Raw genomic sequence first — 24,385 nt, 5'->3', positions numbered from 1 at the left:
ATCTACCGGAAGCTTTCAGCGGCAAAAAACTACATTATCATAATATTATTATCGTCAAATATTCAGCAAAAAAAATATAACGTCATAATATTATAACTTGGTTATAACTATCTATCTATGTACTGTTGTATTAGGATTTTAATGAAAGTACTATTTTTGTGAAAGAGGCTTTTTTTAATCAGTTTTATTATAGACACAAAATCCGTGCGTGAAGGCGTCCATGTTGGGAAGGAACCATAGATTAAAAATGTGTAGACATAGTGACTGTTCCACAGAGTAGGCATTGTCTATTGATACAATATATTCTAACACCCCCCTTCAATGCTTACTTTATTATTAAAAATTTAGATACCTCCCAACATTTACACATTAATTAACAAAAATATACTTTACACACATACCTTAACAAAAATCGAAAAGCTAAGTTACATTTTGAAACAGACCAAAAAAATTCCAAATGATTAAAACCTTTAAAATTATATTATCAGGTGGACCATACATGAAAACTTATGCAACACATTTTTAGACAAAGCTTTTGTAAACATATCAGCCACCTGATGTTCAGTTTTTACATATTTCAAACAAATTCTACCTTTATTGACAAGTTCCCTTATATAATGATACCTTATATCTATATGTTTAAGCCTTTTTATACATGTGGTGCTTGCAACTGTAATAGCAGACTGATTATCACAATACATTATTATCTTATCAGTATGAATATCAAAATCTTGACACAAGTTTTGCAACCAGCATGCTTCGCTTGCTGCCATGCTTAATGCTATGTACTCTGATTCCGTAGAAGAGAGACTCACTGAACTTTGTTTCTTAGAACACCATGAAATTAAGCAATTGGAATACATAAAACAATAGCCGGTGGTGGATTTTCTATCTTGCAAGTCTCCTCCCCAGTCAGCATCACAGTAGCCTATCAATGACGCATCATTACATTTGTATACTAACTTATAATTTAAAGAATATTTTACATATCTCAAAACACGCTTTAAAGAGCTTAACAAAGCAGTATTTGCTCTGTTTTGGAACCTAGAAAGTATAGAAATTGACACACATAGGTCTGGTCTTGTTCCTAAGACTGCATACATTAGACTACCTATTATCTGTCTACACTGATTTTCAATATTTTTATCACAACACTCTTTATTTTCCAATATTTTTGTATTAAAGTTTTGATCAATAGGGGTAGATATCGGTTTACAATCTTGCATGTTAAATTTTCTTAATACACTTTCTAAATAACGTTTTTGATTTAATTCAGTAATACCAGAATCTAAATTTTGCTTGACATTGATACCTAGAAAGTCTGACACTAAACCTAAGTCTTTCATGCTAAATTCTTTATTTAATAATAACTTAAAATCTGATATTTGTTTTTCATTACTTCCAAAAATCAACAAATCATCTACATATAGAAGAACATACATTTTATCTTTACTATCACACTTTGTATATAAACATGAGTCACATTGTGACCTTTTAAACCCAATTTTAGAAATTGTAGAGTTGAATTTTTGGTTCCAGCTTTTAGGTGACTTTTTGAGACCGTATAACGACTTATTTAGCTTAACTATATTTTTATCCCCACTATAAGCCCCATCAGGTAACTTTATAAACACCTTTTCATCAATTTCCCCATACAGAAAAGCCCCAGTAACATCCATTTGATATATAGGTAATTTACACTGAGTTGCTACTGCGGTAAATAGCCTGAAAGTTGACAGCTTTGCCACGGGTGCATAAATATCATTTAAATCCATTAAATCAGTTTGCTCAAAGCCTCTAGCCACAAGCCTCGCTTTATATTGGATAGTATTACCTGATTTCTTAGTTCTGAAAACCCATTTACTGCTTATAGCGTTAGCATTTTGAGGTAAATCACAAAATTCCCAAGTATTGTTATTTTTTAATGTCTCTAACTCCCTATCAATAGCTTTTTGCCAACTACTAGCATCCTGCCTACACATAGCCTCTTTGTATGTAGTAGGTATTTCATCTACAGAAGAAACATTATTACACCTGAAAAAAGAGGTTTTCTTACGGATACGCTTAGGTTTATCTTGTGTATAGACCACAGTGTCATTTTCACTACTCCCACTTTGACTTTCAACCTCATACATACTTTCTTGTTCATCACACAAGTTTTCTTCACACACAGTACTAGACTTTGATTCTAAGTTATCACTATGAGTGCTTTCTACATACACAGTTTCTTCATGTACTTGTGAAGACTGTTTTTCTTCAGAAAATGAACTTTTCATGAACACTACATCACGCCTAATGTCAACCGTGTTTTTGAATGAGAAATATATTCTATAACCCTTAACATTCTCACTGTAACCCACTAATATACCTTTTTCGCCTTTTGAGTCCCACTTCTTTCTTTTTTCTTTAGGAATATGGGCATAAACAGGTGTGCCGAAGATTTTTAAAGAATTTATATCAAACTTTTTGTTAGACCACAACTCATAAGGAGTTTCATCTTTTATAGTACTTTTACCTGTTCTATTTAAAACATATGCAGCTGTATTAACTGCCTCTGCCCACAAATATTTAGGTAACTTCTTAGCGCACAGCATAGTTCTAGCCGCTTCAATTAAAGTTCTATTTTCCCGTTCTGCCTTACCATTTTGCTCAGGACTATATGGCACTGTTTGTTGATGAATAATACCACGTTTATGAAACAATTGAGCTACATCTTTGTTCAAAAACTCTAACCCGTTGTCACTTCTAAAATATTTAACTTTATTTCCCGTTTCATTTTCAGATTTATTTAAAAAATTCTCTATACAGATCTTAACTTCATCCTTCCCTTTCAAAAAATACACACTCCTATAGTTAGAATAATCATCCTTGAAAACAACAAAATACCTTGCACCTCCAAGCGACGTTTGTTCCATAGGGCCACAAACATCAGCATGAATTAACTCACAAGTTTTGGTTGTTTTTATCTCACTACTTGGAAAGGGTAAACGATGGATTTTGCCCTCTAAGCAACTTTCACACTGTTCTTGCACACTACTTGCACCCTCAATGCAAATGTTATTATTTTTTAACACCTCTTTGACATAGGTCATGTTTTGGTGAGCAAGTTTTTGATGCCACTCATTTAAGTCTGTATTATTTTGCACCATATTTATTTCACTACATTTATAACGAAAATCTAAATAATAAAGGTTATCAATCCTCTTTGCAATAGCAGACACTTGGTTTTTCTTGTAAAATTTACATGAATTTTCATCTGTCACCATGACATAACCTTTAGACGTAACACATTTTACAGAAAACAAATTAGTTTTTAAGTCGGGGACATACAAAACATTATCTATGGTCGAGTCGACCCATACTTTACCATTATATACTTGTGCCATTAAACTGCCTGACCCTAACACTTTAATAGGTGTGCCATCTCCTAGCATTACAAATTTATTTGTCATATCAGTAAAAGAAGTGAACAATTCTTTATCTTTGCACATATGATCACTCGAGCCTGTGTCGACCAAAAAAGTAGATTGGTTATAATCTTTCAAAGAGTTTGAGACTACAAATGCATTGCTAGAGCTAGTACCTTGTTTATTTAGTCTAAATTTACACTGACTCTTCTTGTGACCTAATTTCCTGCAAAAATAACAGCGGAGTTCTGGCTTATTGTTACCGTAGGCATAATTTTGATTTTTCACTGGACTGTCCGTCTTCACTTTACACTCAGATTGAGAATGATTATAATTTTTAGACCGAAAACACTGAAACTTTTTACCACTATTCCTGTTAGCTGCAAAAGCTGATGCAGGCGTTGAACTCGAAGCCTCCTTCATCCTCTCCTCTTCCACGAGCAGTCGAGCAACCAAATTATCATATGTTTGTTTGTCATCCGGAGCAGACTCCCATGCTGACACAAAATGTTTGTATTTCTCTGGTAATGACATAAGCACCTTTGTGATTACAAATTTTTCTGAAATATCCTCTCCCATCTGCTTGAGATTGTTCTTAATTTCCTGGATTTTGGATAGAAAAAACGACATTTCCATACCTTCGTCGAATTTAAATTGGAAGAACCGTTGTTGGATTATGTGTATATTTGTCTCACTTTTCTGTTCATACACACTTTGAAGCTTTCTCCACATCTCAGCTGCAGAACTACAGGTTATAATATGCAACATGACGTCCTCAGTCATCCTTGTAACTAACAATGATTGAGCCTTTGCATCCTTGCTTTCCCATGAAGTTTTTTGTGTTGGATCATCGGGCTTGACGCTCTTACCCTCTACGATGTCAAACAAACCTTGCCCTCTCAGTAAAACTGATGTTTGAAATTTCCAAATGTTCCAATTTTTTGGACCCTCCAGTTTACATACCGTGCCTTGAGCCACTGGTATAATAGTTGTGTTTTCCATCTTACAGCTTGCTCCAACCAACTTGATTGTAATAATTGACTTCCTACCTTGAACAGGCAGTATTTGCAGAGATAATTCCGTACCTCGCCGACCGCGCCGCAATGGCCGCCACGCGTTTTTTCAAGTTGTAATATTTCACAATAAATAGTAATCAATGCAAAATCAAAATAGATTACGTGGCTGGGCCCATAACCTATTAGGATTTTAATGAAAGTACTATTTTTGTGAAAGAGGCTTTTTTTAATCAGTTTTATTATAGACACAAAATCCGTGCGTGAAGGCGTCCATGTTGGGAAGGAACCATAGATTAAAAATGTGTAGACATAGTGACTGTTCCACAGAGTAGGCATTGTCTATTGATACAATATATTCTAACATGTTGAAACTTTTATTAATGGTGATTCGCTTCCTTTACATTATAATTAGCAATGGGCAGGGAACATAGTTCGAATAACCGATAGACGTTAGAGTCCAAAGGTGCGGGAATGGCAACCTCTCATGGAAAGCGCAGCGTTGGAAAAGTAGCCTCTAGGTCTAGGTGAATGGACTACATCAAGCGAGTCGCAGGGAGCTGCTGAATTCAGGCGGCGCAAGAATTTGGTGTGTAGAAGTCCCTAGAAGAGACCTATGTCCAGCAAGAACGTCTATTGATTGATGATTGATGATAATGAAGTCTTAACTAGTCTGGTTTCAGGGCGGGCCACAGCACCGTGGCAGCCCTCGTTAAGATTTTTGACGATAACAGCTGTGTAATATAGACAACAGATTAGTCACAATGATTGCTCTCGGCTCTCCTCGATTTTAGCAACGCTTTTGACACTGTAGATTTTGACCTACTTCTTAGCTTTCTCAGACCTACCAACATTTCCTCTGAAGCAGTTAATTGGCTTAATAGATAGTGCCACTTCAGCTTCGCAAACCTATGAGCTATGTCAAGCACTTTGGTTCTCCTATTGATCTCTTCATGTCTGATTTGATCACGTAGAGAAACTCCAGGCAACAGTCATACTTGCTGGATCATGCTCAGGATTCTGGTTGCGCATCAAGAATGCGCATCTCTTTCACTAGACTGCATACAAGAAATAAATCCTAGCGTCAGCAGACAGTAGACACCCCGTTGCGTATATTTAATTTTTAACCGACTTCCAAAAAAGGAGGAGGTTCTCAATTCGTCGGAATCTTTTTTTTTTTTTTTTTTTTATGTATGTTCCCCGATTACTCAAAGACCCCTGGACCGATTTGGAAAAATTTTTTTTTGTTTGAAAGGGTATACTGTGCAGGTGGTCCCATATAAATTTGGTGAAGATCTGATGAATATCTTCGGAGATGGAGAACAGAACTCCTCAATAGATAGGAGCAAATTGCTCGCGATCAGTGCAATAGCTTAGTAAACAGTAGGGTTTTAACTGGGCATAGCATATTATAGTACAGTGGGGCCACTAAAAATTGTGAAATAAAAAATTTTCAAAAGAAAAATAAAACCGACTTCAAAAACCACAAACACTAAAAAGTAAAAAATAACTTTTATTTAGCTACACATGTAATGTATCTAGGTATGAAGTCGGGCGAGCTTCACTTTTGGATTTCTAATTTTGTTTTAATATGCTCGCTCGACTTCATACCTAGATACATTACATGTGTAGCTAAATAAAAGTTATTTTTTACTTTTTAGTGTTTGTGGTTTTTGAAGTCGGTTTTATTTTTCTTTTGAAATTTTTTTATTTGTACCACGCTAATAATAATCGAAGAAATAAAATATAATGTTGTTTGAAACAAATATTTATTCTTATATTGTATTCACTTTGTACACAAAAATATATTTAAAAAAATACTAATCTTTAATATAGCCGTATATAGGTAAATCGTAATAAGGTGATTAATTACTGTAACATTTCAAATATATTACATAGATGTCTCTTGACGAAACCATCACCGCGCTTTTATCCAGGCAGGTGGCTGGCGGTTTCACCCATCTTGATGTACTGGCTCCTCATCACCAGAATAAAATAAGTGCTGAACACTGAAATGCACACATTAGCATATTAGGTATTAGACATGGCGCCGATTCTGTTGTCTTTCTCTGTACAAGTAGTAGTAGAGTAGGCATCTTTTTCTTTTTAATATTGCTAATAAAAGACGGAATATGAATTTCACATATTTTAAAGACTTTCGCGACTAGTCTCTAAAATTTTAAAACTATCAAATTGTGTATGTCCTTTTCAAATTACATTAGTAAGAAGAGGATGCGAATACTATAAAATTTTGTCGTTGTCAGAATAAGTACCACTTTCGATCAATATTTTCTAGGTACGTAAGATTATCCATACTTAATATTATAAATGGGAAAGTGTGTCTGTCTGCTACATTTCACGGCCCAACAGTTTAACCGATTCTGACGAAATTTGGTACAGGGTTAGCTTATATCCCGGGGACGGACATAGGCTACTTTTTATCCCGGAAAATCAAAAAGTTCTCGCAGGATTCCCAAAAACCCAACCGCTTAACCGATTTGTATGAAATTTGGTACCGAGGTAGCTTGCGTCACTGTAATTGACATAGGCAACTTTTTATCCCGGAAAATCAAATAGTTCCCACGGGGTCTTTAAGATAAATAAGACAAATAAAGAAAAATCATGATTTTGATTTAATTATTTAAAAAATAATTATTGTAGATACTTACCTATGGGTTTAATAAAAACTGCCATCCAAAAAATCCAAGTTAGGCCGCTTCCACCTTAAGGCTGGGCCAGACTGTTTTAAACAAGCCCTCCACATCGGTCTCCAACGGCGGTTTACAACAGTGTAAAACCGCGTGTTGTATTGTAATTGTCTGGCCCAGCCTTTAGATTGCATCATTAATTACCACCAGGTGAGATCGCACTCAAGAGCCAACTTGTAATGGAAATTGGAATTTTAAAAAAATCTTCTCAGTTCGGAGCATTCAAATAGTATAGCGTCACCAGAAACTAAGTAGGTATGAACTTACCAATACCGCCCAAGACTATAGCAATGCTCCAGAGGTGCGCTTCCCCCAATGCAATTGTAACAATATTCAGAAGCACACCTATTAAAAGGTTCACCAATTGAAATATGACATATACTTTCACGTAGATTCGTCTCTCCTGAAAATAAACAAAAAACAAGTGTAAATTAAAAAATAACACCCCCGACAAGTGAAGGTTACATACAGTAACTAGAAAAGAGCTGATAACTTTCAAACGGCTGAAGCGATTTTCTTGGACTCCGCGCCTACGATCCAAAGTATCTGAGTTTTCCAAAACATCATTTTCAAATAAATAATTATGTATCTAGGGAACGTCCATTTTGACAGCTTGACATTTGTCAATTGACATAATATTATGAACCTAACGGTTAAATATAACCTTCTTTTCTACAAGAAAGCTAGAAAAGAGCTGATAACTCTTAAACGGCTGAACCAATTTTTTTGGATTATAGCTAAGAACACTCTCGATCAAGCCACCTTTCAAACAAAAAATAGTTTATTAAAATCGGTTCATTCCTTTAGGCGCTACGATGCCACAGACAGATACACAGATACACACGTCAAACTTATAACACCCCTCTTTTTGGGTCGGGGGTTAAAAATATTATTTTAGAACTAGTTGACCCGCCCGGACTTCCAACGGGGAGTCTACCTAGTCCATAGGAATAGGACATTAGAATCTATCTAGGTACTTATTACAATATAAAAATTCCTCGTGAAAATATTTTCTGAATACAATGAAACTTATTTTGAATTGTAGGTACTGAGAAAAGGCGCCTACCAATATTTTTTACCGGAATCAAAGGTCCCGTTTTTTTTTTTGGACAGGCATGCATATACGTAGCTATTATGACGTAGACATCCACTAAGAAACGCTTTTGGTAAATTCGACCTCTAAGGGCCGGCGCACATAATATGGCGGAGCGCAGCTCAGACCATTTTTTACAGTCAAAATAGGTATTATCGACATTGTCCTCATTGAAATAATATCTAAAATCAATTGTGCATCCGTGCGGATACTCGCGCATCCGCGCGCAGTCCCGCGCGTGCTCGCACATTCTCTGGTAGAACTTCGCGTACTGTGTCACGCGATTAGAAAACTTCGCGGGCATGCTCTGCGCTGCGCCCCGCCTCGCTCCGCCATATGTGCGCGGGCCCTAAGGGAGTAAAATCGGAGGTTTTTTGTGGAGTCCACGCAGACGAAGTCGCGGGCATAAGATAGCTAATAATTAAAAAACCGGTCAAGTCGAGTCGGACTCGCAAACGAAGGGTTCCGTACTATCGTACAACATATACCTAACACCTTTATGTAGGGCTCTGCAAGTTAATAACGGTCTGCGCCATCTATACCTACATGATTTAGTGAATTAAATAATATTTCGTGAACAAGTTTTAATTTTTTTGTGTGTGATATAACCACAAATTCACGGTTTTCGGATTTTTTCCTTTACTTGTGCTTTAAGACCTACCTACGTGCCAAATTTCATGATTCTAGGTCAACGAGAAGTAGGTAGCCTATAGGTTTTCTTGTCAGATACGACAGATGAACAGACAGACAGACAACAAAGTGATCCTATAAGACGGAGGTTAGACGCTCAATCTGGCGTCAGTTCAGTCCGTGACCTTGATCGTAATGAGACTGATGCCAGATGGATAGACTGTCGAAGCACATTAACGCTTATTCAGATTGACCATCAATCCAACCGAAAACTTCGACGCGTTAACACTCATAACGCCATAAATATGAGATAAGAGACACAGGAGAAGAAGAAGACTATGCTAATTATTTATTACTAGAGGATGCCCGCGGCTTCGCCCGCGTGGATTTCGGTTTTTTAAAATCCCGTGGGAACTCTTTGATTTTCCGGGATAAAAAGTAGCCTATGTCCTTCCCCGGGAAGAATCCCATGTCTGTACCAAATTTCATTCAAATCGGTTCAGCGGTTGAGCCGTGAAAACGTAGCAGACAGACAGACAGACAGACAGACAGACAGACAGACAGACACACTTTCGCATTTATAATATTAGTATGGATATTAGTATGGATTATCGAATGCAGGAATTCAAATGTCCAGCTCTTCAGAACATAAACTTCTTCTGCTCCAACTCTTGACCTTTTCGAACTTATCTAAAATTTTTAGGGTTCCGTACCTCAAAAGAAAAAACGGAACCCTTATAGGATCACTTTGTTGTCTGTCAGTCTGTCTGTCCGTCGTGTCTGTCAGAAACCTATAGGGTACTTTCCGTTGACCTTGAATCATGTTTGGCAGGTAGGTAGGTCTTATAGCACAAGTAAAGGAATAAATCTGAAAACCGTGAATTTGTAGTTACATCACAGAAAAAAGTACTAAAATGTATTTTAATTTTCATAGTAAGATAACTACCCTATACCAAGTGGGGTATCATATGAAAGGGCTTTACTTGTAGTTACATTCTAAAACAGATTGAAACCCTCGGTGCGCGAGTCTGACTCGCACTTAGCCGGTTTTTTTTAATTCACAACGATAATAATTAGATCTTAGAGTGTAGGGGGCTCGGCGCAGGCGGCGACAAGTCTGCGTCGTACGACTCCATCGCTGTCTAAGCGCAGACTGACATCAGACTGATAGCTATTAAACACGTTCAGTCTGGCGTCAGTCTAACCAGACTGACAAAAATTATTAAAATATTTAAATATCCGTCAGTCCGGACCATCGGACCATCATTCTACGCGTATACAATCAGTTTCCTGTCATTCTGATATCAGTCACGGACTGAACTGACGCCAGATTGAGCGTCTAACCTAAGTCTAAGGGTTCCGTTTTTCCTTTTGTTTTTTCGTTTTTCTTTTCGGAACCCTAAAAACACTTACCTTATGCAGTCCAATGAGGAGAAGTATGATAAATGGTATTGCAGTAATACTTAAAATCAAGTTTATAACATTTAACACCAACGCTGTAACGACGATATGACGGTATTGTACCGGAACAATTGACATGATGTCCACGATGCTAACTGTTCCATAAATAGAAAAAATTGCGGTCGCGACGGCGCTCACCTGTAACAAAGCTCAAGTTATTATCAATAGGAATGAAAGGAGGTGCATGTGGTCCCATACAGCCCACAGAGTAGGGAGAGAGAGGGAATATAATTTAGCCTAGGAAGGTACCTTATTCAGGGAGTACCACCGAACCGCAAGACGTCGAGCGAGTTTCCGTCCTTATGTCGTCGACATTCCATCTACACGCGCGAAACGTTTTGCGTCTTCATTCCACATACGCATGGCTAAGGTTTGGAATATTCTTCCGCGATCTGTGTTTCCAACCAATTACAATCCGGGTATCTTTAAAACAAGAGTGAATAGGCATCTTCTAGGTAAACGCGTCCCATCTTAGGCCACATCATCACTTTCCATCAGGTGTGATTGTGGTCAAGCGCTTGCCTATAGTAAATAAAAAAAAAGATTGGAGCTAACATAGATTGCTCTCTCTCGCACTAGTATAGAAGTGAAAATGGGAATTATAAATCAAGCCACAGATTATTTTTTTTGGGCACGGAAAAACTGATTCTCAGAGGGAACTTCTGATTTTACTGATTCAGCTAGGGATTTTATAACTCACCAACAACGTTTACGAACCATACGAACATACTTATTCATGTGTCCGGCCTGGTTTCTTGATTAACCTTTTTGACGTGACAACGTCTTACAATTCGATAGAGCCGGCTGCACGCACGAAAAAACATGACTCATGCGGCGTTACCTCACTCTGAGGCGTTCCATGTAAGGCTTGAAGTGCAAGCGAGAGCGCGGAATGAGCGACAAAGAAGCACAAGCGGCCTTTGTTGTCACGTTCAACTATCGTCAGTAAACCGACTGTCAAAATTTGCTCAATTAGCACCCAAGTAACTTTATCCAACTTCCAAAGAGTTCCAAGGTTGTCAAATCAGAATTCAGCCTGTTTAGTTTTAAATACTGGGATATATTTTTTAAGCATTTTAGGTGTATACAAATTGGATAATCACTATCATGTGGTAGGTACGTGATCCTATGACAAAGGAAGTGATTTATTTCCTCCCCGTTATGATAAAAATATCCATATTTAGAAAGAACTTATGTACTTACGAGGTCCTGATTATTTAAAAAATATCAATAAGCCTGTTTACCTACTTTCTCATGGTACCTAATGTGTCGCTTATTCCATCTCTATACCCTGAAACATTCACATAGGATCAAGGGTGCCTGCACATACACACGTCACTCGCGCTATCCCGCATCGGGGGCTGTGCGAGTGTGCGGGACGTCCCCACCCGATTGCCATCTCGACCTGTCGCATACCTACTGTACCTTCAGGGAAAGAGGCATCTTCTAGGGAAGTGCGCTCCAAGCTAGCCCTTATCATTACTAGTATTGTCGTCAAGCGCAAACATATCGGGCAGTAAAAAAAAGGAATTCAGTGGCCCCCTGCGACTCCTTTGATGTCGTCTGTGGCCATCTGGTGAGGGGGCCGCCAACGCTGCGCTTTCAGCTGCTTTGCCGCGCTGAAATTCGGCCAAGAGATCACTATTAATACGTATCTTACCAGGTACAAATAGGCGAGGATGAGACATCCAGTCCTTAGTGGTATGCAGAAACAACATTGATTGAAAACGAACTTTTCCTTTTGTTCGAACGTTTTTGTTGGTTTCTCAGTCTCAATACTGAAAGATATTTTAACAAGATAAAGTTTCAAAACTGCAACCTTCTACTACTCTTAATATAAACCAGACAAATGCAAGTCGGGTTTCGCCCTTTTAGAGTTCTGTAGTGTTTTGGGCACAGCTAACTATGGTATTGATATTTTGGTGCACAAGAATATTTGGAAATACAGGTTCACTGTCTATTCCCTCGGTGCCCTCACGCCATAAGGATTAGGGAGGGCAATCCGACACGACCAAAGCGATAACAGGACTTGCGAACTTTACTCTGCGAGACACAGAGGTTTTATCATCACCAACTTCCCAACTCCGGGCTATTACTGAAAATAATTTATTGACAAACGCCCAATCGTTTTGCCCCCAAGGACCCAAACCATGTACTATATAGGGGCTTATTGTTGTTGCCGAGAGGGACATATTGTTGTTACTTCAAAAACTGACCTTTTTATTTCCACTGCATCTTGTTGTAAATCAGCCATTTTGTAAAGAGTAGGTACCTAAGTATTTTTTTAAATTTTAGAAGAGCGTTAGCTTTACTCGAACTTTGTCACAAAACTGAAAATTATGCTACATTTGAAACGGAAAATACTTAACTACTTGCTGATTTTATTATCAGTTTTATTCTATATTCAGTAATCTCTCGGAAGCTTCCGCTGGCAAAACCAGATTACCAGACTACTTACCACCAACAATATACTTACCCACCTACCTAATTTTATATTTATTATCGTTAACTTGTTTGAAAATTAAAAGAAATTAGAGATCAAACTAATTTAATCACGAGACTCCATGAAATTCTAATGAATAAATTAGGTTGTTTATTGCTTAAAATCTTAACTGTTTCGCACAACTCAGCGTATAGTTACGAGTACCTCCTTATAACTTAGTTATCTAAGTTAAAATATGGGACTCTTAATAAATATTATCATCATCGTGTGCAATCCTGGGAGTACAGTTGGCAGTCTTTACAATATATTGTATGGAGTAAGTACCCACTGCAGCCATAATGTAGGATGGCTCTACCAAGTACCAACTTGATGCATTCCATTCAATGAATCGTCACGCTAGAAGACTCATTGGCGGTTCTTAGCTCCTCTCTACCCTACCCATTGCAACTTCTGCTTCGCAACCGTTTGAGTCGTGTTATTCTAGCTTTCCTACGGATCTCCTCATTTCTGATTTGATCACGTACAGAAACTCCTAGCATAGCTCTCTCCATCGCCCGTTGAGTGACTGTGAAGCTTCTTATGAGGCCCATAGTTAGCGACCATTCTCGGATCCATGGCCACAGGCACTGGTCGAGGACATTGAGGAAGCTCTTCGAACAGACTGCAGCGATCAGTGGTTCTCGTGGCAGTCCATCCTGCTGGTTCTCATGCCCAGGATACAGGGTGTTTTGCACATCTGGGATGCGTATCTTTTGCACAAGACTACATTAAAAAAAAATATCCTGCTATCCCTGATACGTTATTTAGAATTTTTGGAAGCAACCGAAGAAATAAAATACTGTTGTTGTTTTGAAACAAATATTATTACAAATATTTTTTTAAAAATAAATGTCTTATCTGTTATGCTTATTTGTATTCACTTTGTAATACAAAAAAAAAATATAATAAAGATGTATAAGAGTTAAAAATTTATAAAATGCTAATCTGCCATAGCCGCATCGCGTAATATAATTCAAGTATATTAAATGTACCTATGGACTTCGTCTGTGTTGGTGTTTGCTGGCGCGCGTGCTCCGCCTTTTTGGAGTTTTTTTTTTTTTGTTAAAAGTGGTCGGGTTTTGTGTTTTACTAGTGTTTTTGGTGGTGGAACTGACTGGGAAGCGCTCTAAAGGGGCGCCGCGCGGGTGTTGGCAAGCGCCGGCATAGACGAAGTCCATACTTATATAGTTTCCCTAACTTGTAAATAACTACAAACTTGACATTGGCTTATCTTTGTAAAGCCAGACGAGAGAAAAAAAAATGTACCTATCTACTTAAGTAACTTTTCGAGTGAAGACCGTGAGTGTATTCTATTCGGTATGATGTTAACTTAAAATATCACGTTTTCCAGCTGATCGCGGAAATGAACTGATGAAAAAATTCTGTGAACTCGAACAACGGTTTGCACGTTTGTGAAGTAGCAGAGGAAACGAAAGAATCTATGGCACTAAATTATTTGGTACTCGTACCACATAAGTACCTCATTGGTCATGTTATATGATTTATTAAACACACTGTTTAAAATAACTTTAAATGATTGATACCTATTAAATGACAGATTTCGCATAGATATCTAACATTATTTTCAAAAGTTACACTTAGAGCCTCAAGGATAGTGCCGTTTTTCAAATTAACGTTCATAAGTTACGGGAAAATGTCGTAATTTGACATCTTCATACATTTTAGTCTGAGGAATTAACGTTGACGTAAAAAGCTACACTCAGAGGCCGACTTTTCAATTTAACGTTAACTATACGAATATCTGTCATTTAGCATTACATTCTCCATCCCTTTCCGTCCATACTAAATGACAAATTTACGCACAGTTTACGTGAACTTGAAAAGAAAGAACACTAGGGCTTTAGGGCCCAACAAGGTGACAAGTTAAAAATATATTAAGCATGTACCTATATAGGTACAACCATATAGGCATGGCGAAGACGGGCCGGGGCTGCCACAATCGCTGTTGTAACTGACGAATAACCTACCTATAGTTGAACCATTACAAATGTGCGAACCGAGTCATTTTTCGGGCCTCTCGCTCGCACTTACTGTCATTATGTAACTGGAATTTGATGCTCTTGTTGTGTTACAGTAAAAAAAAGAATTTGTAGTCGATTATACAGAGCGAGGTGTAATAAAAAATTAGTTCCGAATGGAATCCCTTTATCAAAAAAAAAATTGGTTGTCTGTAAAGTCGGTTTACTGACCGCCGATTGTGCTTCTTTGTCGCTCGTTCCGCGCTCTCGCTTGCACTTCAAGCCTTACATGGAACGCCTCAGAGCGAGGTAACGCCGCATGAGTCATGTTTTTTCGTGCGTGCAGCCGGCTCTATCGAATTATAAGACGTTGTCACGTCAAAACTTCTGCAGCGTTCTCACAACCATAAGATCGTAATGATTTATGATTCAGTTCGCACGTAATGTAATGGCTCAACTACCATCTGTAATGAATGACGTTTATTTTAATAACACAATACATGACACAAGTACATTGGAAGAAGTGTGCCAAATAAAATGACAATTATTGTTTGTGCTAATTCGAAGCGCCCCACTGAGCGTACCGGGAATTAAAATTGTCACTTTGTATCAAATGGTCTCCGTGCTGACACTATGCTGACAAATATCTCATCACTAACATTTAGTTCAGAGTACGCTCATATGACGCTCGCTGCTGCCATCAGCGCCAAAATGGCGAAAAATAAGATGCTACAAAAACAGTTTGACAATCGAAATGCCTAGATAATTGTTTTTCTGTCTCTCTGCTCCATCATTCACCCAGGCATGATCATACATGTTTTCATTTACAACGAAATGCATTATGTTGTATTTCTTGTATTCAAAAGCTATGGTAGGCAAAAATGTAACAATACAGAATTTCTCCGTCCGCATATGACTCGGACCGCCCCATCCCGTCTTCTTCGTATTCATAACTTATGTATCAGCAGACCTATTCCATGTCTCAATGGCGATGTAATTTAGTTATCATAGGTTGTAGATACACTGCGATGAATGCCTTACAAATAACTGAATTTGGTATTTGGTAGGTATTTTTCTTCAATACCCACTTCGCGAGAAACGATGCCGAACAAACCAATCCCTGCTGTTAACACCTCTGCTGTTGCGCCTCATTTCATACCACCAAATGGATTGATAAATCTGCCACTGCGCAAGTACACGGTCAACGGTCTTTTTATAAAAAAACGTACCTACTTACTTTACAATTCTAATAAAAAAATACACTTTGTGATTGATTTTCGGCCACAGTGGCTTTTCTCAACGGAGTCTAGCCAACTCCGAAAGAGATATCTTTATAGTGTACGTGTGTGCGGGAACAGAGGTGCACTCTTGATTCCCTCGCGGTGGATCGGCAATCCGACACGACCGGAGAGAGATCAGGCGCAGGATCGACAGTTTCACGTGCTTTCCGAGACGCAGGGGTTAACACCGCCAACAACTAAAGCTCATATCCAGTGAGATAGGAATACTAGTAGGTCTGCTGATAGTGGTCGGAAGGCTTAAACCTTCTCCGTGTTCATGAGTTGCCCCTCGCGGTAGTGCTGCGTGGGCAGGTTGTTGGCAGCGATTCCCATCTTGATGTACTGGCTCCTCAGCACCAGGAGGAAGTAAATGCTAAGCACTGAAATAAAACAGGTTTTTTTAAGGTTTTCGTACCTCAAAAGGAAAAAAGGATCACTTTATTGTCTGTCTGTCTGTCCGTCTGTCGTGTCTTTCAAGATACGCAACAAGAACCCTTGGTGCGCGAGTCTGCCTCGCACTTGGCCGGTTATTTATTCTGATACCAGTTAACCATTGACTGCGATCTCTCCTGATGGTGAAGTGATGATGCAGTCTAAGATGGAAGCAGTCTAACTTAGAAGATATATGCAGGCAGTTTTATAAAACCTATACTCCTGATTGATGTCTACAAGGCATCGTACCGGAATACTAAATCAGTTGGCGGCACGGTTTTGCCGGTAAGACCCTGTGGTCATGAAGTCTTAGGCTGATATAAAGCGCACTTTGACTTTGCTCAGACTTAAGACACTGTTAAAACGAGACAGCGTTATACTGCTGGCATAAATCCGTCTCGTTTAAACTGAAACTGAAGTCTAAGCAAAGTCAAAGAGCTAGCGCGCACCACGGGAAATTTCCGTATGTTTTTTTCCGAGAAATCTGTGAAGTATTAGAACCACATAGCAGCGCGCGCACTCCGGAATTAATTCCACACGGGATTTTGATAGATTTAAATTCTTTACGGATTTTTAAACGCACCGCAACTTGCAGCACCGCAGTGCCGCTCTCTCTTAATGCTAAAAAAATTATTTACAAGACGTTTCAGCTCGGCTGATAGCCCGATCTGGTGACAGAAGGGCTGACTCATTTTCTACGCAGTCTCCTGACTAACCAGCGCTGAATTGCAGCCAGTATTCTTGCCACCAATTCCACGAGAGCACGATATTTTGCACAGTATCACACTTCACACTTAATATTATAAAAGCAAAAGTTTGTATGTGTGTGTGAGTGTGTGTGTGAGTGTGTGTGTGTGTGCGTATGTTTGTTACTCCTTCACGCAAAAACTACTGGACAGATTTGGCTGAAATTTGGAATGGAGATAGCTAATACCCTGGATTAGCACATAGGCTACTTTTTATCCCGGAAAATCAAAGAGTTCCCACGGGATTCTGAAAAACCTAAATCCACGCGGGCGAAGTCGCGGGCATCAGCTAGTAATTAGATAAGGCTAACGTTAAGTTTTATTACTATACTATATTTTCATTAAAATAAAATTCTAATGTTGAGAAATACTTACGAGTGCCTATGATCGAAGAAGGCAGCTGCTTCATCGGCGCGTAGCCGCCGGAGAACTTAGAGAGATCCACGACTACGTTAATGACGAGGGCGATCACCGCGAAGATCAGGTAGATTTTAATGTAATTACGTCTTTCCTGGAAATAAATAAACATTCTTTTATTTGGGACCATAGCGCAAGCACAGTAGGCACACAATACAGTAACATACAGAAAAAAATCATAAATACTTAGTTTCAAAATACGGTCTTTAACCCCCGATCCAAAAAGAGGGGTGTTATAAGTTTGACGTGTGTATCTGTGTATCTGTCTGTGGCATCGTAGCTCCTAAACTAATGAACCGATTTTAATTTAGTTTTTTCGTTTAAACGGTGGCTTGATCGAGAGTGTTCTTAGCTATAAACCAAGAAAATCGGTTCAGCCGTTTGAAAGTTATCAGCTCTTTTCTAGTTACTGTACTAGAAAGTAGTAGTACTTTCACTTGTCGGGCCTGTTATAAATTTTTAATTTACTCTTGTCATTTCAATTTTCGACCGAGAAAACCACCGCCATTATGTAGCTCTAATAGATAGTGGCGCCCGGTATGTGAGCTCGCGCGCCCGCAAGGGCGCGGGAGAGGCACGTCCGAGGCAATGGCCTCCTGCATGCGGGGTCTTCCGCCTGGCGTGACTACGCCAGGGTCCTTGGGTTGGCCCTTGGGCCTACGGGCTTTCCTCCTCAGTGAGGAAGAGAGAGTTGAGAGCGGTCCTCACGCCGTCGTAGTCCGACCTAGCCGGGTGGAACCCGCTTGTGGGAAGCCCAGCTGGGTGGTCGACGGATAGTGGCGCCGATTCTGTTGCCTTTATTTAAACCAAATTTAGGGTATCTACATCTTTTTCTTTTTAGTATTGTTAAAAAGGGACGGAACATTAATTTTACAGTTAAAGACTAAATAGTGCACGCTACAAATTAAACAATAGGCTCGCGCTAAAGTCTCGAGGTTTTACAGCTCTATATAAAATTTAAAACTGTCAAACTGTGTTATCGTCCCTATTGTCTGAAACAATGAGTAGTTTCTCCGAAAAGGTTTCTGCGTTTTTTATCATAAGGAAAACTTAATTATACAAGCACGTATCCAGGAGTGAAATCAAATTGCTGCCAGCGTAAACAGGAAAATATTAAGTAATAATAATATATATATTCACCTATTACATACACATAATACAAGTATTTTCCTGACAAACAGCGGTACTAATTTTTTTTTTAATTACGTATAGTATTAACTTTATTTATTGCAGTGATTTCTTTTACAGTGTGGACAATTTTGTTGTAGGTACAAATCATTAAACTTTAAATCTAGGGTTATCCTATCGATTTACCAAAAGTTCAGTGAGTTATTTATTATCTTTTAATTTTTCAAAGTCAAAGTCAAAGTCGAAATCATTTATTCAAAGTAGGTACTATTGTACTCCTTTTGATGGTCGAAATTGTTAAACTTGTACGATATAGTGGTGATAATTAATTACGTTACTTAAAACTAAAGCTACGAGGGTTCCAAACGCGCCCAAGTCTGAGAAGAGCCCACAACAAACTCAGCCGGGTATTCTTTTTTTTTATTTATTATTCTTTGTTCAATATTGATAAAATAAAATTTCTGAGAATTTTTTGGTAGTTTATTATCACCTTATGATCAAAAACGGATAAAATATCCTAGTCTGTTATTCTCTGAGCTAAACAAAAATGATGATAATATAAATGTATTGCTATCCCTTTCACAATGCTCCGAGTGGAAGAAAAAAGGACCAGAATCAGCCTGTCAATTTAGTTAGTTTAGAGATTAATAGAATTAGTTAACAACAAAATTAGCCACATTGTTGTTTTAAATGGTCCTCATCCTACCGAACCAAAATTCTAGTGCCTGAAAGAGTATATTCCGCTTAACCCATTAAGCCAATTAAGGTTAAATTTTTTTAATTCCAATCCATGAACAAGGTCAAACAATTTTATGGTATGTCTGTAACTGTAGATAAAACTAGGTCGGAAAAAACCGGCCAAGTGCGAGTCGGACTCGCACACGAAGGGTTCCGTAACATCGTACTATATCGTACATTATTCATCCATGTAACCACAAATTCGCGGTTTTCGGATTTTTCCTTCACATTTCTAAATAATTTTTATATTCTTTTCTTTTATGCTGCCAAATCTGCCAAATTTCATTAGCCTTGGTCAATGGTTAGTACTACCCTATAGGTTTTAGTTCCCTTGACAGACAGACAACGGAAGTACTAAGTTCCATTTTTCTTTTCTTTTATTTATTTTTATTATTGACATTAATTATTTATTTACATCTAGCATTACAGGATAGTTCCTAATTCACTAGTGTAAAACATAGTTCTTTGAGATACGGAATTCTAAAAATTAGTTTAATTGTTCCAAAACTGTTGATGAGTCAACCTAATTGATGAATTCTTGTGCTAGTGAGCGTGGGAGTGATAATTTTTTTGGGGTACGAGAGTAGAAACACGAGTATGGTGGACAGCCTGTTTTTTTTTTTTAATAAAAAAAGAGCAAACGAGCAGGCGGGTCACCTGATTTCAAATGATTACCGCCGCCATGAACATTTGCAGCACCAGAGGAACCGCCGATGCGTTGCCGGCCTTTCAGGAATTTTTTGGTCCGCCCCTTGAATAACCCCATGTTGTAATCTATCGATAAAATAAAATCTGATGATGAAATTACCTTATGCAGTCCAACGAGGAGTACTATGGTGAATGGCAGAGCGATCAGAATCACCACGAGTATCAGAGCGCTGAGTAAGATGACAATGGTAGCAATGGCTTTTACTCTCATGTCGTCTTCCTTATTCTCCAGGCCATCAGTCACGTGCATTAATGCGACGCCGCTTCCTATGCCCAGCACGGAAAATATACCGTACAATATGTAGGCGACCTGTTAAAAGAAACACAAGTTTAGAAGAAGACACAATGTATGACTACTAGTCAAATCAGCGACTTTTTATCAAACGTCAAAACGCTTGCTTAGTGGGAGCTAGTGTAAAATACAGATGTAACGTTGACGTTAGCAAACTTAAAACTAACAGCAGACGGGGATATTACCAATTTTGGAATACCCTCTATTTAATAATTCCTTAGAAATAATTTATTGTTGATATGGGTGCTTTTTATCTGGAAATGGAGAACCCTAAAAAGATCTGAACGACAATGACGAAGATAGGACGAGTATGTCTGCGCGTAGGTACTGTACTAGGTATCTTACAACGCTTGGAGCAAAAGGTTGACTTAAGAACCAATTGCGTGGCGCTCAGACACTTCACATGCCAAATAGATCGATAAATCATACATTGCGTCAAGGCCGGATTTCTTTTTCCTGTAAAAATCGTGACCTGTTTTTTCCTTGAGCCAAAGGTGAACAAATCTAAGTCGTTATAGGTAGTACTAGATGATGCCCGCGACTTCGTCCGCGTGGGTTAATTTCATTTTTCAAAAATCCCTTTGGATCTCTTTGATTTTCCGACTGATGCGGAAGTATCCTATACCCGTTCCCAGGATGCAAGCTATACCTATATTTTAGTTTCATCAAAATCGGTTGAGCATCGGGTCTTGAAAATGTAGCAGACAAAATGGTACAGCGAGAGACAGACAGACACAACTTCCTATTTATAATATTTGTATGGATAATATTTGTATGGATTGTAACTAGGTATATAGTGAACTATATACCTACACAGCTGATATTAATGCGACTATACATATAGTATTATAAACTATCGACCCGCCCGGCATCACACGGGTGCAAAACTAATGTGGTGTCAGTGTGGTTATTTTGTTATATTTCAAAATAATAAGACAGCATTTTCGATGAAAGCTCTCAGTCGTCGGCTTGATTTTGTCCGACATCTTGAACAATTATCGTCATATCACAAAACAATATTAAACTATACCTACTATAAACCTTGCTCTTGAATCACACAATCTATTGATTTACCGATATTGACGGGTAGGTAAGTACAGAGAGAGCTTTGCATCCCAGAGACAGACAGGCTACTTTTTATCCCGGATTTTTTAAAAAAACCATCCACGCGGATGAAATAAATCATGGGCATCGTCTGGTATGAAACATGAATTAATACTTTGTAATTAATGTTCCCTAAAAATCTATAGAAAGCAGTTTTAGCAAACTTTTATTGTTCTTTTTGCTTATTGAGGCTTGAGGCAGCAATTTTGAGTTACGTGAAAACCGGCCAGAGCAAGGTAGTATTTTCAAGGCTAGCAACTTAATACTAAATTAGATGTTGCATCATAAGTTTAGCGTTTAGGTCTGCTCAGAACATCTCAGACTTATCTTAGATCAGGAAGATTATTTAAATACCTATTTACCTATTAGGTATTTCCTGCCTATGTAGGAGTTGTACAACCTGTTTTTTCCATCGATGTATCTATATGGTTTTATCTTATATTATTATGTATGAACAGGAGGATAAACTGATTGACTGGCATAATATTAATGTGCAGCTCAAGCTACTTGCTCTAGAAACTTGACATTTGCATGTTTTTACGTGCCAGTTTTATGCTAGAGCAACAGGATGACAATGACATGTCGGATTACAAGGGGTGCCGGATTAGACAGGGGCCGGATTACCGGGGGTCGACTGACCACTGTATAATCCACGGAACAGAAAAAACAGTGGAAGTGCAATGCACCAAAATTACTATAGGAACCGCTGTCGCCAAACTCATACAAATATACCGATAAACATATATTGCACTACAAAGAAACAAACCGTTTGATTTGTCGTTTTAAGTTTAGTCAAAACTAGGCTACGTCACAGATTTGGAAACAAACCCTGACGTTCTAGAAATAAGATTTATTTTGCTTTAGCGGAAGAACGTACTTACGAGCTATAGTCACACTAGATTCGATTGTCCAGTTAATTCCCCTACTTGACCATAGATGGCGGTATTCTAAGTGGTAGCAATTATAAACTTAATAGCGTTGAACATATGGTTGACATTTTCGTGATCGGTCGATTTCTAATGCTACTCAGCCAAGGCCGCACCACGTAGCTCATTGAATTATCTATCGATATCGATAGATACGCGTTATTTTGTTCATTCGCTAAAATAAAATTAGAAAAAGGTAAATATAAAATTGAATAAAAGTGCTGGTATGTGTGCATGCCTTTTACAAGTATGCACTATAAATACTGCAACGTATGAAAATAGTAAAATTTTATTTATTGCCCTTGAAATAAAACATATTTGTTAAGAAACTGGCGTTTCGAAAGTCTTATTTTTAATTTTAATAAATGATGTATGCGAACATTTATATATTTTTCGACTATTGCCTTCATCAAATCGGTAACGTGATTGGACGCAAGAAATTCGCCAATTTGATGGGAGGCAATATCGTTAAATAAAAGAGTTCCTATGAACTTTCGCATTATTTGAGTTATCGCTACTTCTTTTCGAAAATCTCTGGTTGAAAATGATGTGTCACTAATGCGTCAACACAGACATCACAGTTTATTTTTTTCATTAACATTCGGGCAATGTAACCAGCAATATGGGCTATTGCTTTATTACTGAAATCAGAAAAGTGCCCTCCTAGTTCTTCAATTTCTGAATCGTCCTCAATTTGATCGTATTGTGACATATCTTGAGACATACTACTTCTGTTTATCCTTTCAACAGCTGACGAACAGTTCGGTTGGTATCCAATTAACTCTACTCGTTGCATCTATCCATTTCTCTTTGATGCTTGCATCTTTGGGAAACCTAAAAATATTTAAAATGAAGGTTAAAGGAACTACTGATGTCTATTTAGTGATCAATGCAACGTCTCACTCATTAATAAATTATAATTATTACTTTACTATTTATTTCCTTGTACCGATATAATCGATAAATTCAATATTCGACTTGGCCACATCACTACTTGAGTAGCGAACGAGCGCTATTGAATAGAATCAATCCAAAATAAACTTTATCTTAATGGTTTAAGGTTGATTTTGACTAACCGTTCTATTAAATATTAGTAAATTGAAATAAATTAAGATTTATTAGAAAACAATGAAAATCCTACTTACCGATGATACGAAATACCTCCATTTTTAAGATTTTTTGTCCTACTATCATTTTTACACTCCAAAACGGAACAGTACGGCATTGCTAGGGCAATATGAATTTGTCGCGAGACTACCAACTCTACGCGATGTTAGAACGCGACTGGGATCCGTTAAGCATAACGATGCTTAATTGTGGCACGCGTGCCACGCCTACTTAGCACTTCCACTGTTTTTTCTGTTCCGTGGTATAATCAGACAGTCGTTATGCTTACCAGTTGCAGGTATCCGAGAATGAGGCATCCTGTCCTCAACGGTATGCAGCAGCAGCAAGTGTCGAAAACGAACTTCGATTCGCTGTAAAAAAAACATTCAAATCAAAGCATCTCAGAATAAACGGGTTACTAATTGTTAAGAATAGAACGCGTCCGCGTCCTCCAAATCTAAATCTGAAAAATTCATGAAAAATCTGACGGCGCAGCGCACACTATGTACCTAGGTACTTAGGCATTAACTATGATTGCTAAGACTGTTTTTTTTTTATTTTTCCTAAAAAGTGAACCTTATTTTATAAGGTACAGACAAAGAAGTGATCCTTGGCTTATAGGATGACTTCGTTGTCTGTCTGTCTGTCCGTCTCTCGTGTCCGTCGAGAAAAGGGGATACGTACTTAAAAATCCGAAAACCGTGAATTTGAAAACCTATCTAACCTACCTTTTA

At 38.1% G+C, this 24,385-nt stretch overlaps 2 protein-coding genes and 2 long non-coding RNA genes across 4 annotated transcripts in view; 1 reads left to right on the top strand and 3 right to left on the bottom strand.

The window, feature by feature from the left end:
* Positions 1–6,172: 6,172 nt before the first annotated feature.
* Positions 6,173–12,652, bottom strand: LOC123873307. Its single transcript, XM_045918114.1, has 5 exons — positions 12,529–12,652; positions 11,973–12,090; positions 10,265–10,450; positions 7,396–7,531; positions 6,173–6,429 (listed from the first exon to the last, which is right to left on the bottom strand). The coding sequence occupies exons 1-5, from the start codon at positions 12,564–12,566 to the stop codon at positions 6,350–6,352; spliced, it is 558 nt and encodes a 185-aa protein (XP_045774070.1). The 5' UTR covers positions 12,567–12,652; the 3' UTR covers positions 6,173–6,349.
* A 2,671-nt stretch (positions 12,653–15,323) lies between these two features.
* The window catches only part of LOC123873302, a 17,420-nt gene continuing 8,358 nt past the window's right edge, over positions 15,324–24,385 (bottom strand). The window contains exons 2-5 of the mRNA XM_045918108.1: positions 23,941–24,022; positions 20,323–20,532; positions 17,607–17,742; positions 15,324–16,433 (exon numbers count right to left, since the gene is read on the bottom strand). Of these exons, the coding sequence (XP_045774064.1) occupies positions 16,312–16,433; positions 17,607–17,742; positions 20,323–20,532; positions 23,941–24,022 (550 nt within the window). The 3' untranslated portion in view covers positions 15,324–16,311. The remainder of the gene's footprint in view (positions 16,434–17,606; positions 17,743–20,322; positions 20,533–23,940; positions 24,023–24,385) is intronic.
* On the bottom strand, positions 22,641–23,908 carry LOC123873309. Its single transcript, XR_006797656.1, has 2 exons — positions 23,690–23,908; positions 22,641–23,378 (listed from the first exon to the last, which is right to left on the bottom strand). It is a non-coding gene; the product is annotated as an uncharacterized LOC123873309 (long non-coding RNA).
* Positions 23,829–24,385, top strand: part of LOC123873310 — an 11,709-nt gene continuing 11,152 nt past the window's right edge. The window contains exon 1 of the long non-coding RNA XR_006797657.1: positions 23,829–23,913. This is a non-coding gene — a long non-coding RNA (uncharacterized LOC123873310). The remainder of the gene's footprint in view (positions 23,914–24,385) is intronic.

The sequence above is a fragment of the Maniola jurtina genome, chromosome 16 (assembly GCF_905333055.1).
Source record: "Maniola jurtina chromosome 16, ilManJurt1.1, whole genome shotgun sequence".
NCBI classification, from domain to species: Eukaryota; Metazoa; Arthropoda; class Insecta; order Lepidoptera; family Nymphalidae; genus Maniola; species Maniola jurtina.
The sequence above is the reverse complement of the archived record's forward strand: the minus strand, read 5'-3'. Positions and strand labels throughout refer to the sequence as shown.